The following is a 16,152-nucleotide window of genomic DNA, read 5'->3' as shown; positions in this document are numbered from 1 at the left end:
GAGCATTCTTTGGCATTGCCTTTCTTTCAGATTGGCATGAAAACTGACCTTTTCCAATCCTGTGGCCACTGCTGAGTTTTCTGAATTTGCTGGAATCTGAGTGCAGCACTTTCACAGCATCATCTTTCAGGATTTGAAATAGCTCAACTGGAATTCCATCACCTCCACTAGCTTTGTTCATAGTGATGCTTTCTAAGGCCCACTTGACTTCACATTCCAGGATGTCTGGCTCTAGGTGAGTGATCACACCATCGCGATTTTCTCGGTTTTGAAGATCTTTTTTGTACAGTTCTTCTGTGTATTCTTGCCACCTCTTCTTAATATCTTCTGCTTCTGTTTGGTCCATACCATTTCTGTCCTTTATCAAGCCCATCTTTGCATGAAATATTCCCTTGGTATCTCTAATTTTCTTGAAGAGATCTCTAGTCTTTCCCATTGTGTTGTTTTCCCTTATTTCTTTGCATTGATAGCTGAGGAAAGCTTTCTTACAGAATTAATTCTACAGAATTACAGTGTTGTAACTGGGCATAGTTTACCACACATCTAAGTTATGTTTCCTCAGCTCAGGACTTGTAATCAACATTGCATTATATATGTCAACAGAACATTCTCCTTGCACATGAAGATTTTATTTTTTAAAGACTGTGGAGACCTTGAGCTAAATCTACTTTCTTTTTCAGAATTTCAGAATACAAAATGTGTCCTTCTGAGAATCACACCCAGTACAAAGGTCTTGAACTGCTAGAATCTCAACCAGTATAGGTTCAGCTCTACTCCACTCTCTCATTTGAGTTTTACTGCTGACAGGTAGAAAACCAGAATAAGGCAACTCTGGAGTCAAGATTTATTCTCAAATGAGTCTTTAATGACTTGGAAACAAATTAGATTCTTCATGAAAAATGTGAGTAGAAAATTGGTTATAGTTTAGAATATACTGAATCAGAGAGAAGGGCAAAAAATTATGGCATGGAAAACAGAGATATATAAGGACTTTGACCACATGAGTAAATGGGACATTTATTAGCTGAAAGGTGGCATGATTTTCTTTTTAACTGTATAAAGGTTTAGGCCATTCTCAGAAACATTTTCTCTTTAGAAATTAATACTATGTATGGTAAGCCTATGGGTCTATTTCCAACCACAGGGAAGAACTACTTGTAATGACCAGGAAAAGAAGAAAGGAATATTAAACTGTGCTTATTTTCTTTATTGTCTAAGACCTGAAGTAGTTTTAACTTTGTTAATAATTTAGTACTTCTCATCTATTAGATTTAGAACTTCTGAGCTTCTGAAGTTGAAAAGTATAGAAAATCTGCAGGCAATGCAATTGCCTGAGCTGTAAATGACTTGTATTTTTCTCTTTTTGCGCCCAGTGATAATGGAGTTTTCATAGTTTTCTGTATCTCTTGTGTAGTTTATTTGTCTGGTTTTGTTTTTTTAAACTTTGGTAGCTCAGGAGCTATATTTAATTAACTCATAAATTAACAGTAATAGATGACTGATCTCCAAAATTAATTATAAAGAAAAGTTTCAACAAGTTAGAATCTGTTTGAATAAGATACACTGGGACTGATTGTCACCAAGTCCAAGCTCATATTGCCTGCTGCATGTCAGGACAATAAATTAAGAGAGGAAATGTTGGGGCAAGGAATAGCAACTTTTGTTAGGAGAGTCAGAAGACTGAGAAGATGCTGTACTAGTCCCAAAGAACCATCTTGCTCAAGTTACAATTCAGGCTTCTTTTGATTTCTCCCCACAATCAGCTTGCTATTATTTACTTTTCAAAGTTTTCAACTAGACTATTTTGGCATTTTGTCCAGATATTTTGGTTGTAACCAGTGGGAGACATAGGTGTAGTGATCTTACTCCATCTTTGTCAGCTTTGGAAGTCTATATGTTGCTATGGAATAGCTTAAAAAGTATATCCCTTTGATCTTATATTCCTGAACTCCCTTTTTCTCCTTCTTTTGGGACTCCCATGATGTGTATGTTGGTCTCCTAGATTAATAAAGTCCACATTTTTTTCTGTCTTGGATTACTTTAAAAGTCTTTCAGTTCTCTCTTGTTTCCATGAAGAATAGTATAATGCATGCTCGGAATAAGTTGTGTTGATTTAGCTTTGTGAATTAGTAGCGGAGATGGATGAAACAGTGAAATTTAGAGGTATTCGTTCAAGCATTGGCAAAAGTTTCAAGTTAGCAGGGAAGGAAGTGGGCTTAAGAGAGAGCTCATGGATTAGGGGAGTATGGGGGTGCCACTAGCTTTGAGATCTCTGTACAAGTTATCACAAACAAGGTTGGGAGAGTAAAGGAGAATATGATATGGTAATATAGTTCACATAATATTCTAATTGTGACTATACATGTATATAGAATTTTTTTTTTTTTTAGCCAGGCCACATGGCATGTGGAATCTTAGTTCCCCAATAGCACATAGTTCAAAAAATCTCAAGAGAAATTAAGAAATATTTTGAATTTATTTAAAAATGAAAATGCAACTTATTAAAACTTGAGGGTTCAGTGAAAGCAGTGTTTAAAGAGGAAACTTTATAGCCTTGAATGCTTGTATTAGAAAAGAAGAAAGATCTAAAATCAACCATCTAAACTTCTATATTAATAAGCTAAAAAAGAAGAGCAAGTTAAATGTAAGCAGAGCATTAAAATAATGGTGATACAATGTAGATCTAGATGAATGTACTTGTGGACTTTCCTTTCAGATAACTGCAAGGATGCAAGTTCTAAGTAAAGTTAAGCTTTACATTTTGGGACCCACACTGGCTTTCCTGATCTACAAAATCTGGAGAAAGGACAAAAAGATAAGTAAGAAATTATGGGAAAATGCAATTCATGCTGTGGCTCTAAGAGTTAAAAATGGTGCAGGGAATAGATTTTTTTGTAAGTGCTTTGAGACCTCAAGTTTTAAGGAAAAATGTGGTGACCTTCAAAGTAATAATAGTAATAAGTTGTTTATATACCATGATTATTTGAATACAGTTTCATATCCAGTCTTTCTGTAAAAATTTATGACGTTATTTTGAATAACAGTATTTAAATTAGATAGCCACATCCTCTTTCCCTCTTTCTCATCTCTTTTTCTTTCTTATTTTTACATGCATTTCTTCATCACTCAAACTTTTTTCCAGTAATAAGAAACATGAATCTGACATCCAACCAGAAAATCCTCTCCCATCTTCTGTATTTGAACTCAGCTCTTAAGTTCTCATTTATAATGGCACTATGACTTTATTCTTGACCTTGTCCCATTATGCAGTCACTTTCTTTAGTTCTGTCAGGTAGTAAGAATGTGATAAGAAGGGAAATTCTGTGAAGAAAAAAAATCATATCCTGAGAACTATCTAGATACAATCTCATTCAACCTCCATGCCTATGATATTAATAACTATTACACTATACTATTCTGTACTGTACTACTAATATGTACTACACTGTACTTTTTTCTCCTGATTTTTAGGGTCAAGTAAAAGAAATGTATCTGAGGCCTTTCTGTGAGTAGTTAATATTGTCAGAGAATGCACTTTGTTAGAAAGGATAACTTTAACAATAGAAAAAATCATTATCCAAACAGACTGTGCCCATTTTGCACATTCTAAAAGGAAGTTACATTTACTTGGTAGAATTATTCACAGAGATGGTTGGTGGGGTGGATCCTATATAGCACAACTGATATGTGAAATTTGCTGCCTGTTATAGGTTTAGATTTGCAGGGTGTACACTCCCGAGTCATTTTGGGGTTCTTTGTCATTGTTTATTTTGGTTACATAAAAGGTTTATGTATAATGCAAAGTATTCAACCAAACTGAACCATGTGAAGTTAAAAAGCAAAAATCTTCCCCAATTTCCCAACTCCTAATTACTGTCTTTAGAAGAGAATAATTCCTGCTAATGGATTATTGTGTAATCTTCAGGCATTTTCTGTGCTTATAAAGAATACTCATTTGTGCTTATAAAGAATATGATTACATATGCATTTTTTTATCCTTATGAAATTGATAATTTTATGCCCAATGATTGGTACTTTTCTTTATTAATTCAGTACTGTAATGTGGATATTCCACTAGATTAGTGCATGTATTACAGAGTTCTTGCACCACATAATACATGCAGTATGAGTTCATTCTAATAATGATGGAGGGGCTTCCTTGGTAGCTCAGCTGGTAAAGAATCTATCTTCAATGCAGGAGACCCTGGTTCGATTCCTGAGTTGGGAAGATACCCTGGAGGAGGGCATGGAAACCCATAATAATGATGGCTGTGACTGGAAAATGTTGCAGAAACAATCATTAGAAGATGTAGAGCTTTGGTTGAAGCTTCTTTATAGTGTACCCTAACCTATCTCTTATTTGTATGCTGAGTTATTTTCTCTCAGAGAGGAGGAGGCAGCTGGTTGGTGGGAAATAGAACCTCTCTCAGACAGGCCATTCTTCTCTCCTGGATTCAGAAGATAACACAACAGTGTGTAGTAGTTATCATAGTTTCATTCATGCATGAGTTAAAACAAACTCAAATACAAAAAGGTTGAGAATTGATCACTGGCAAGAATGTTGTGAAAAGAGGTATCCAGAAACCTGACAGTGTATTACCTATACCAACAGTTTCAGTATTTCCTTATGCAGTATTTGTGGCAACTTTTTAATACACTGTCGCTACAACAGTGATAACTGATAATATATGTAACAGTAGCCAGTGACCATATTAAAGCTAACAAACAGAACAATGGGAGTTTAAATGGGAGCTTAAATATTGTCCAAGGGGTCAAGAATACTTCTACAAATTAATAAATATTAATATTTATATTAATATATAATATTCCATAAAATTTGTCAAATAAATTAACTCCAGTTCCCCTTTTTCTCATTTACTATAGCATATCTCTGGAGAAGGCAATGGCACCCCACTCCAGTACTCTTGCCTGGAAAATCCCGTGGATGGAGGAGCCTGGTAGGCTGCAATCCATGGGGTCGCAAGAGTCGGACACGACTGAGTGACTTCACTTTCACTTCTCACTTTCATGCATTGGAGAAGGAAATGGCAGCCCACTCCAGTGTTCTTGCCTGGAGAATCCCAGGGACGGGGCAGCCTGGTGGGCTGCCATCTATGGGGTCGCACAGAATCGGACACGACTGAAGCGACTTAGCAGCAGCAGCAGCAGCATAGCATATCTCTGGACAATACTTACCTCTCTGCTGATTTGTGTGTGTGTGTGTGTGTGTGTGTGTGTGTGTGTGTGTGTATCTAAAACTGCCTAGGCTTAACTTTAAATATGAGTTTTTCAGTAAATTTGAACTCTCTTTGTAGTTCTTTCATAGGATGCTTATGTTTATCTTTTTTTTTTTTTTTCAGAAGAACTTCAGGAAAAACTTGGTAAATTTTGTGATATCCTGTTACTCTTGATCCTCTTTAAAATGACTGGTTCAACATTTAACATTGCCTGACTTTTAGCCTATATGCCTTTTGGTGGCATATCTTTTTCTTGCATGTCTGCTAGTTCCACCCAAGTATTTTCTTGTTAGGCTTCTCTCATTTTAATTCTGTCCATTTCTATTTCCCTACCTTCTCTACTTTTCCATTTCTTCATTTTTCACCTTGTATCATGACTTCCTTTTAAAGACTGGCTTCTTCTGCCTTGCAGGGACTTGCAATGATTTCTTTAGAAAGTTGGTGAAGGGGAAGGGGATGGTGGGATGAATGGGAGATTAGAATTGACATACATATGTGCTGAGTAGCTTCAGTTGTGTCTGACTCTGTGATCCCATGGACTATAGCCCGCCAGGCTCCTCTGTCCATGAAATTCTCCAGGCAAGAATACAGAAGTGAGTTGCCATGCCCTCCTCCAGGTGATCTTCCAGCCCCAGGGATTGAACCCATGTCTCTTATGCTTCCTGCATTGACAGGCAGGTTCTTTACCACTTGTGCCACCTTGAGAGTGAAGTGAAGTGAAAGTTGCTCAGTCGTGTCTGACTCTTTGCGACCCCTTGGACTATGCAGTCCATGGAATTCTCTAGGCCAGAATACTGGAGTGGGTAGTCTTTCCCTTCTCCAGGGAAGCTCCTGACATACATAAGCTACCATTAATAAAGTAGGTAGCTAGTGGGGACCTGCTATAAAGCAAGGAAGCTAAGTTTGGTGTTCTGTGGTGACCTATATAAGTGGGAAGGAGGTCCATAACTACTTCACTGCATTGTACAGCAGAAACATGCAGGGGACGTAAGAGACGTGGGTTCGACCCCTGGGTTGGGAGGATCCCCTGGAGGAGGGCATGGCATGGAGAATCCCATGGACAGAGGAGCCTGGTGGACTACAGTCCATAGGGTCATAAAGAGTTGGACACTACTGAAGTGATTTAGCCCAACAGCATGTATGACCACTGTTCCACATACAATTTGCACAGATGGGTGCCTGCACTATATACTTCCTCATCACTTTTTAAGTACCTGTCTTGTGCATGTGTGTACATTTGCCTTTTAAGGTGCAAAAGGATGGCCCAATGAAAGAGGACAGATGGATATTGTGCATTCCAGAGGAATTCCCACCATACCTCTTCTTATGATTTCATTTCCTAATTTAGTTTCTTTTGCACTAGGGGTGGAGGGATGTAAAAAACTATGTTGTTTCTGATTGATGAAATGTCCTTTGGAACCTTGTGGTTTCAGTTTTCCCAAATATGGTCAAGTTGTGCCACAGAGTAAACTAGAAAAGGGGTCTGAATTTTGTTCTTCCTTCCTGACATTATGCTTTTGTTTGGAATGAATTGTTTATTTCTTCTTTTTATTTTTCAGAGAAGAGTGGACAGGAAAAAGGTAAATACCGATAATGTCTTGCATTGTGTACCTTGTTATTCTCTCATCTATTTCTTGTATCCTTGAAACGCTTAACCTTGAAACTCTTGGTGGTCACCTGCCTTAACTCAAACAGAGATATGTCTTTACATGTTTTATGTCAGTAACCCTCCCAACTCAGGTTACCTATCTTCATTTGCTATTCATTTATGCCATTTTTGCCTTTTTCATATTTCTAGTCATTGCAATCAAGGAGACAGAACCTTTCTGTGAATAGAATGTTACCACTAAGATGTGTGTCACATTTGGGTATTTTTAAAATTTTGTCAGTTGACTCCAGGATAGACTTCCTTGACTTAGATCTCTCTTTATTTCCACATAACACCTCTGCTCTATTCCTATTGTGTTATTTAATTTATAAGAGTGAATTTTTCTTCAAAAGAATGTATATGAGATTATATTATTTTGCCTTTTTTAAAGTGAGGAAAGATATGTTCTAAAAGGCATCTAAATTTAGGAGTTTTGGCTTGGAAGATAGAGATGAGTAGTAATAGATATTTTAGTCTAGTGAACACAGGAGACATGGGAAAAAGAACACATAGTGGATATAACACCACCAGAGAGATTTCTTTCAAGAGTGTAGGACAAGGAAAAGTGTGCATAGTACCTGACACCTCGAAATTGTAAGGACTCCCAAATACTGTCTTTTAACAGAATGTCAATTCTGATCTCTTAAAATTTGTATGAAAGTTTCATAAGTAAAGCCTAGAGTCATATTATAGTCATATTATAGAAAAGAGATAAAATTATTGCCTTAAAAACAATCAGAATTAAAAAAAAAAAAGAAAAAAAAAACACAATCATTTAACTCTTTGGTCATATAATCACAGTATTTGTTTTCCTCCATTGACTCATTGCTGAAAATTATATTTATCTAAATACATGAGTCAGTCATCTACACAATGTTTTTCCATTTATTTTTGTTTGCTGAGAAATTTTCCACTGCCATGTAAGTAAATTGATATGGAAAGAATTTGGTTAGAACCATGTCACTCAATTCTTTGACTTTCTGAAGTAAATGATAAAATGAGGGAGTAAGGGCTTTCAAACTTAAATTTGAAAGTCCTTCAGTTGAAAACTTAATTAAATATTATTGCCATCTTGTTAAGTGTAAAGAATTAGAAACCATCAACCTTGCAAAAACGTACCAAGTCATTCGCTTCCTCAATGGTTATGATATCTTTTAAAAAGATTTTTTTGGGATTTATATATATCTTCACCTTAGTTAGTCAAATAATATTTCCACTTAAAGACATGTTGCTTAATTTGGCATAATCAGAAACTTTTGTAACACTAAAAATCAATTTTAATACACCACTACTGCAATCACATTTGCCATAAAATTATTTTATTAAATATATATGTTGGTCTAAATTTGAATTACTTGTATCCTTAAAACTCTCCATAAATGAATATGAAAGTGAAAGTGATATTGAAATTCACTCAGTCGTGTCCGACTCTGCAACCCCATGAACTATACAGTCCATGGAATTCTCCAGGCCAGAATAGTGGAGTGGGTAGCCTTTCCCTTCTCCAGGGGACCTTCCCAACCCAGGGATAGAACCCAGGTCTCCCACACTGCAGGCAGATTCTTTACCAAAATGAAATATGTATTATATGAAATCCTGTTTTTTTTTTCTTTTCACATATTTACCATACTTTATTCAGTCAATTGAGAGATTCATTTCCAGTTTTCGAAGTGCTTCCTTGCTATTTTTTTTTTTTTTTTTTTTAGTTTTTGGTTTGTTTTTATGTTTTTCTGATTTTCAGCTTCCTACCAACATTCTGTACATGGATGATGTTCAAATTATTTTCTATTTTGTGTTGTTGTTCTTTGACATCTATGGAATATATTCTTTTTTTCCAACTTACTTTTCATAGTTACTTCACTATGAACTGGGTAACATTTTCTCTGACTTTTTATTTGTATTTTTGTCTAACTTTTTAAATGGATGTATATGCTAAAAACATTTTTCCTTTGTTTCCTTCCTTTGATATGTTCTTGGGCTTCTGTCTTCCACATAATCACCATAATTTCATTATAAGGTTGGTGAAATGAAGGGGATTAGCCTAAGAAGGGGCTTCCCTGGTAGCTCAGCTGGTAAAGAATCCACTTGCAATGCTGGAGATCCTAGTTTGATTCCAGGGTCGGGAAGTTCCACTGGAGAAGGGATAGGCTACCCACTCCAGTATTCTTGGGCTTCCCTCGTGGCTCAGATGGTAAAGAATCCATTTGCATTGTGGGAGACCTGAGTTCGATCCCTGGGTTGGGAAGATCCCCCAGAGGAGGACATTCCAACCCACTCCAGTATTCTTGCCTGGAGAATCCCCATGGACCGAGGAGCCTGGTGGGCTACAGTCTATGGGGTCCCAAAGAGTCGGACACGACTGAGTGACCTAGCACAGCACGGGCTAAGAAGAATGTGGTTTTCTTTATTTAATAGACAACTTTCTTTAACTTGGGTTCTCCAGAGTGTCCTCTGAGATGGAGTGCCCATTGTTTTAGAAATCTTATTGTTTCAGTTTTTAATGGAAAGATTTAGACTCCAAACCTGGTGATTGATAAAATTTTTTCCTTTCAATTTTCTCACTTTGTCTATTACTAATGTCAGGTGTAAACTTAAGACTTGCTAGTCCACTTCTCTTGATTGTACCCTCAAGTGACCCAATGTGTATAAATATTTTTGCCTGATTTTCAGTTTCCAACTGTAGTTATAAATCCTGCCTCATTTTCATTTTCTTTCATTTTTGATTATTAATTCACCAGGTTGCTTTTCCTTTTGAATCTTTATACATACTTGTTTCACTCAGCATATCTCATTGATAATATATCACTGAAGTCTAAAGTTGTGTTCTGAGATGATTCTGCACTTCTTTTTACAAGCTTAGTACAAGAATTATTTAAAATTTTATGTTCCTATATATCACACAGTTTGTGCTCTTCAAATTATAGTGATGTTTTCAGTGGAATGGGTTGTAGAGATCTACCTCTTTAATTATGGAATGGACATGACTTGAAAATGTTTCAGAAATAATCACTAGGTGATGTATAGCTTTAGTTGCATCTTCTTTATAGTGTTTAGAAAAACCTGTCTCATGTGTGTGTGTTTAGATGTTTTCTCTCGAAGAGGAGGAGCAACAATAAAAGCATGGTTGTTGAGAAACAGAATTTCTCTCAGAGAACCCATTTCTTTCTCATGGATTCAGCACCCATGTGATTTGGTAAGGATAAGTTTCATTTATGCATGAGTTAAAACATAAACTCAAATACAAGAAGATTTTGAATGAATGGTGGCAATCAGTTCAGGTCAGTTCAGTTGCTCAGTCATGTCCGACTCTTTGCAACCCCATGAATCACAGCACCCCAAGCCTCCTGGTCCATCACCAGCTCCTAGAGTTTACTCAAACCCATGTCCATTGAGTCGGTGATGCCATCCAGCCATCTCATCCTCTGTCATCCCCTTCTCCTCCAGCCCCCAATCCCTCCCAGCATCAGGGTCTTTTCAAATGAGTCAACTCTTCACATGAGGTGGCCAAAGTATTGGAGTTTCAGCTTCATCATCAGTCCTTCCAAGGAACACCCAGGACTGATCTCCTTTAGGATGGATTGGTTGGATCTCCTTGCAGTCCATGGGATTCTCAAGAGTCTTCTCCAACACCACAGTTCAAAAGCATCAATTTTTCAGCGCTCAGCTTTCTTCACAGTCCAACTCTCACATCCATACATGACCACTGGAAAAACCATAGCCTTGACCAGACGGACCTTTGTTGGCAAAGTAGTCTCTGCTTTTTTATTTTTCTTTTGACATGAATCCGCCATGGAGTTACATGTATTCCCCATCCCAATCCCCCCTCCCACCTCCCTCTCCACCAGATTCCTCTGGGTCTTCCCTCTGCACCAGGCCCGAGCGCTTGTCTCATGCATCCAACCTGGGCTGGTGATCTGTTTCACTATAGATAATATACATGCTGTTCTCTCGAAACATCCCACCCTTGCCTTCTCCCACAGATGTATAGTCTCTGCTTTTTAATATGCTATCTAGGTTGGTCATAACTTTCCTTCCAAGGAGCAAGCATCTTTTAATTTCATGGCTGCAGTCACTATCTGCAGTAATGGTGTGTAAATAGGCACCCGGAAACCTGACAGTGTTATGACCTATACCAACGTGTGTTCATGCTAAGTTGCTTCAGTTGTGTCTGACTCTGTGCAGCCCTATGGACTGTAGCCTGCCAGGCTCCTCTGTTCATGGCATTCTCTAGGCAAGAATACTGGAGTTGCCATGCCCTCCTCTGGGGAGCCTCTTGACCCTGGGATTGAACCCACCTCTCTTATGTCTCCTGGACTGGTGGGTGGGTTGTTTACCACTAGTGCCACCTCAGAAGCCCATGACCTATACCAATAGTGTTTCAGTATTCCCTTATGCAGTGTTTGTGCCAACTTTACACACAATAGCTACTGCAGTGATGAGAATTTACTGATATATGTAAAAGCAGCCAATGCCCATACTAAAGCTAACAAACAGGATATGGGTACTAAGTTGCTCAGTTGTGTCCAACTCTTTGTGACCTTATGGACTGTAACCCGCCAAGCTGCTCTGTCTATGGGATTCTCCAGGCAAGAATACTGGAGTGGGTTGCCATGCACTCTGCCAGGATATCAAACAGGACAATTGGAACCTATATATTGTCAAAGGAATAAAGCATATTTTTACAAATTAGCTACCAGAACTAATTTATCTAACAATTCTATCAATTAATTAACTTAATTTCCTTCTTTTTCCACTTACTGTAGAATATCTCTGGACAACACTGACCTCTGTGTTAATTTGTGTATGTTCATCTGAAACTGGATGGGGTTAATTTTAAGTATGAAAATTTCAGTAAATTTTATTTCTCTTTGTAGTTCTTTCTCATGACATTAAATTTTTTTTTCTGCTTTTTTTTTTTTTTAGAAGAACTGCAGAAAGAACTAGGTAAAATTTATGATATCCCATTACTCTTGATCCCCTTTAAAATGACTTGTTCAACATTTAACACTGCCTTGCTTTTTGTCTGTGTGCCTTGTACTGGCAGGCCTTTCTCCTGTGTGTCTATTAGTTCCACTCTGATATTTTGGTGTTGGGATTCTTCCATTTTGATTCTGTTCATTTTTGTTTCCCTAGTCAGAAAAATTTTCAAAATTAAAAAAAATCTGTGCAGTACACTACTACCAAGATAATATGTCTTATAAGATTATTTTAAGTATATATTTTGATCTAAACTTTGAATTACCTATATTCTTTTAACTATGCATAAAATAAATATGTACAGGATAAAATCCTAGTTATTTTCTGTCCATATCTTCTCCATATGTCTTTTATTCATTCAAATGTGAAATTCATTCATTTTTTTCACTTTTTAAGTTAGAAATGTGATTTCTTGCCATTTTTCCATTTTCACTTAGTTTTGTTCATTTTCTCCCCCCTGAGAACATTCATCACCTCAGTTTTCTATGAACTGGAAATTTTCAGCTCATTTTCATGTTCTGTGTTGTCTTTCTTGATATTTACTTCAGTTTTTTCCATTTTACTTCTTAGGCATCCTTCAGAATGAAACTGGTAACCTTTTTTTCTGATTTTTTTTTCCTTGATGTAATGCCTAGAAACATGATTTGTGTGTTTCCCTTCCTTCCCCTAATATATTCTTAGGCTTCTATCTTCAGATGATTACCATAATTTCATCATAAGGTCCCCTGAGAACTTTCATTGCCTCAATTTTCTATGACATGGAAATTTTCAGCTCATTTTCATGTTCTGTGTTGTTTTTCCTTGATATTTACTTGAGTTTTCTCCATTTTACTTTTCAGGCATACTTCAGAGTGAAATTGGTAACTTTTTCTGATTTTTTTTTTTTTCATGGTGTAATTCCTAAAAACATGATTTGAGTGTTTCCCTTTCTTCTGATATAGTCTTAGGCTTCTATTTCAGATGATTACAATAATTTCATCATAAGGTTACTGACATGAATGGGATTAGGCTTAGAAGAATGTGGTTTTTCCATTAAATAGAAGGTTTTCTTTAACTTGGGGTCTTCAACTTGTCCTTTGAGATGGAGTGCCCATTGTTTTATTTGCGATATTGTACCAGTTCTTAGGGGAAGTGTTCAGACTCTAAGCCTGGTTAAATGAGATGAGTTCCTCCTGATGGACTCTGACATATTTTCTTCTTTACTGATATCGCAGGTAATCATGAGACTTGCTTGAGCACTTCTCTTTGTCATATTCTCAATGACCAAGATGTATAAATTTTTTTTTGATTTTGCCTTGTTATTTTTGTTCCCAGTCATAGCTATTACTCTTTTTTTGTATTTAATTAATTCAATTATTCAACAAATTGCTCATCCTTCAGGGTCTTTTGTATTGCAATTTTGACTCAAGTAAAATCATTGAGCCTATATCTTTAAAGTCTAAAACTATTTTATGAGGTAAGAAAGTGAAAAGTGTTAGTCATTCAGTCATGTCTGACTCTTTGCAACCCCATAAACTGTAGCCCACCAAGCTCCTATGTCCATGGGATTTACCTGGCAGGACTACTTGAGTGGGTAGCCATTCCCTTCTCCAGAGGATCTTCCTGACCCAGGGATCAAATTGGATCTCCTCCAACACAGGCAGATTCTTTACTGCTTGAGCCACCAGGGAATATATCTACATTATTTAGTATCTTATTATAATAATTATTTATATCCTCATATTCTGCATATGATGTTGTATTCTTCATAATCTACTAAATGTTTCATATGGAATGAACTTTAGAGATTTCTGTCATTATTTTTGAAATGAGCATTTCTTGATCAATATGCAGATACAAACATTGGCAGGCATGTGGCTTTAATTGCATTTTCCTTATGATGTTAAAAAATCCTGTCTCATATATGTGTGTTTGTGAATTCTCTCTCAGATAGGAGGAAGTCTCAATTCAAGCATGGTGAGTAAAGCTTATCTCTCAGAAAGCTCCATTCTTGTGTCTATCTTGGGTCCTGCTTCTAATGCAGTAGGATAGTATGAGAGAATAAAATCAGAATGTCTGTAGTTCGTGAAGAAGCATTTCTAGAATTATCTTCTTCTAAATTTCTGTAATTGTCTTTGAGAAGTAAACCAGTAATTTAGCATGCTTTTCCTCTTTTCCTCCTTCCTTCCTTCTTGTCTTTAATCTTCCTCTTACACTTGTCCACCTTCCCTCCCATCTTTTGTTGCTTCTGTGTTTCTACTCTTCCTACACCCGACCACCTTTTTTATCATGTTTGGAAAAATAGACTATGAAGATAACACAGGATGGAAATAAGTCCAAGGGATTCAAAAGAAAAAATTAGATAAAGGCAAGGGAAAATGGAAAAGATAGTAAGAGAAAGCAGGGTAGGAAAAAAAAGTAAAGGGTTTCCTACTTTGTTCTTTGGCAGCCTGGAGGAATGCACCATTATATCCTGGTAAGTTACATGGACTCTGCTGAAGAAAAATGTATTATGAAAGATTTTTAAATGAACATATACTGTGTAAAACAATATATTGAAGATCAAATAAACTCCAAAGCATATATAATATGAACTCTATGGATTATTCAGTATTTTAATAGATAGTAATGTGTTTGAGACATGAAATTTTAGCAGATTTTTTGTTTTTAATTACATCTTATATTGTGTTTTGAGGATATGTAAAGTGATTTTCATCAGCTAAAATCTGAGGAAACAATGTGAAAAATAAGTTATTTGATTAGACAGATTGTATCCCTCTCAAACATCCTAAATAGACTTTGGGTATTTGTCCCGAAGAAATATCAACTGAGAGGACATAAGAATGGGTCAGTTCTGAAGTAAGACATGATTTAGTAGATTTTAGAGAAGTATTTTCTTTGGTTGCTATTATTCTTGAATTAATCCTAGGGAGTTTATACTCCATAGTATTTTGGACAGATAGGCAGCTGTGTTTTTCAGATGGTAGGTTCTCATGTTCACTTGTTCCTTGTAGATTGGAGGAAAGAAGAATTCAAAACTGGTGAGTATGCAATAATCCATGAGGGGCCTTGCTCTTTGTGGGACAGTCTGGAGGAATGTTGGGTGGAGTGAGCTGAATCTACCCAGGGTCAGAGGAGTCCTCACAGAGTGAGAACCCTCTGGCCCAGACCTACTGAGACTCTTCCCAGAAGCATGATGGTCTACTTGTCTTTGCAGCAAATGTTACCCTGGATGCAGAAACAGCTCATCCTGCCCTCCTCCTGTCTGAAGAAGGGAGACGAGTTTCCTGGCAAGAAACGTGTCAAGATCTTCCCAGCTCCCCACAGAGATTCGACTCCATTCCTTGTGTGCTGGGTGACAAGAGATTCAGCTCAGAGAGATATTTCTGGAAAGTAGAGGTTGAGAATGCCCGTTCCTGGGACCTGGGAGTTTGTAGGGATAATGTAACAAGGACAGGGAGGGTCACAGTGTCCCCACAGAATGGTTTCTGGGCCATTAGGTTCTATGAGGGGGAGTATTGGGCCCTCAACTCCCCAGAAACCCATCTTACTCTGAGAGAAAAACCCTTTATTGTGGGGGTATTTCTGGATTATGAGGCTGGAGATGTATCTTTCTATAATATGACAGATGGATCCCACATCTTCACCTTTCCCCAGAACACATTCTATGGTGTCCTAAGGCCACGTTTCAGACTTTGGTCCTCTGAGTCAGGCTCCCTAACCATCTGTCCAAGTGAATGAGAATGTGCTGATGTTGTAATTCATATGTCTACCCACCATGAGAAATGATTACTTTGATCCCCAATAAAATTCACAATTATCTCCCAAAGAGATACAAATAGATATTTTTCTTATTCCTTACTGGTTCATTCTCAAGATGAAACTCTGGAACTTATGATTGCCCATTGAATCAGATGGCATCACCAATTCAATGGACATGAACTTGGGAAAACTGCAGGTGATGGTGAGGGACTGGGAAGCCTGGCATGCTTCAGTCTATGAGGTTGTGAAGAGTCGGACTTGACTTGGTGACTGAAAAACAGCATATCAATTCTCCCCTCTTCTTAATTATATATGTGTGTGTGCCTGCTCAGTCATGTCTAGCTGTTTACCCTGATACAAAAACCAGACAAAAATACCAGGAAAAAGAAAATTATGGGCCAATATCACTAACGAACATAGATGTAAAACTTATCAACAAAATACTAGCAATTTGAACCCAACAATACATTAAAAGGATCATTCACCATGCATCCTGTGAATGCAAACATTTTTCAGTATTTGCAAATCAATTAGTGTGATTCACTACAT

The 16,152-nt window shown here is 37.1% G+C and overlaps 1 protein-coding gene across 4 annotated transcripts; it reads left to right on the top strand.

Annotated features, from left to right (window-relative positions):
* Nucleotides 1–764: 764 nt before the first annotated feature.
* On the top strand, nucleotides 765–15,676 carry LOC122429631 (butyrophilin subfamily 1 member A1-like). Of its 4 annotated transcripts, none has more exons than XM_043450125.1 (11): nucleotides 765–901; nucleotides 2,717–2,819; nucleotides 5,361–5,381; nucleotides 6,797–6,817; nucleotides 11,812–11,829; nucleotides 12,433–12,453; nucleotides 12,702–12,722; nucleotides 13,792–13,818; nucleotides 14,291–14,317; nucleotides 14,856–14,882; nucleotides 15,059–15,676. In XM_043450125.1, exons 1-11 carry the CDS (start codon nucleotides 866–868, stop codon nucleotides 15,580–15,582), a joined length of 846 nt encoding a protein of 281 aa, XP_043306060.1. In that variant the 5' UTR covers nucleotides 765–865; the 3' UTR covers nucleotides 15,583–15,676. The 4 variants fall into 4 exon arrangements, with proteins under 4 accessions (XP_043306060.1, XP_043306059.1, XP_043306062.1 ...); XM_043450124.1 differs by having other exon boundaries at nucleotides 11,809–11,829; XM_043450127.1 differs by lacking the exon at nucleotides 12,433–12,453 and having other exon boundaries at nucleotides 11,809–11,829.
* Nucleotides 15,677–16,152: the final 476 nt, after the last annotated feature.

The sequence above is a fragment of the Cervus canadensis genome, chromosome 28, assembly GCF_019320065.1.
Source record: "Cervus canadensis isolate Bull #8, Minnesota chromosome 28, ASM1932006v1, whole genome shotgun sequence".
Classification (NCBI taxonomy): domain Eukaryota; kingdom Metazoa; phylum Chordata; class Mammalia; order Artiodactyla; family Cervidae; genus Cervus; species Cervus canadensis.
This window is presented reverse-complemented; position numbering and strand designations above follow the sequence as displayed.

Bases quoted from the DNA above. Each gene is read 5' to 3' on its own strand.
- LOC122429631 (XM_043450124.1), top strand. From the start codon at position 866: ATGACTTGGAAACAAATTAGATTCTTCATGAAAAAT. The intron at 2,820-5,360 runs GTAAGAAATTAT...TTTTTTTTTCAG, and splicing joins GAGAAAGGACAAAAAGATAA to AAGAACTTCAGGAAAAACTT. The intron at 11,830-12,432 runs GTAAAATTTATG...TTTACTTCTTAG, and splicing joins AGAACTGCAGAAAGAACTAG to GCATCCTTCAGAATGAAACT.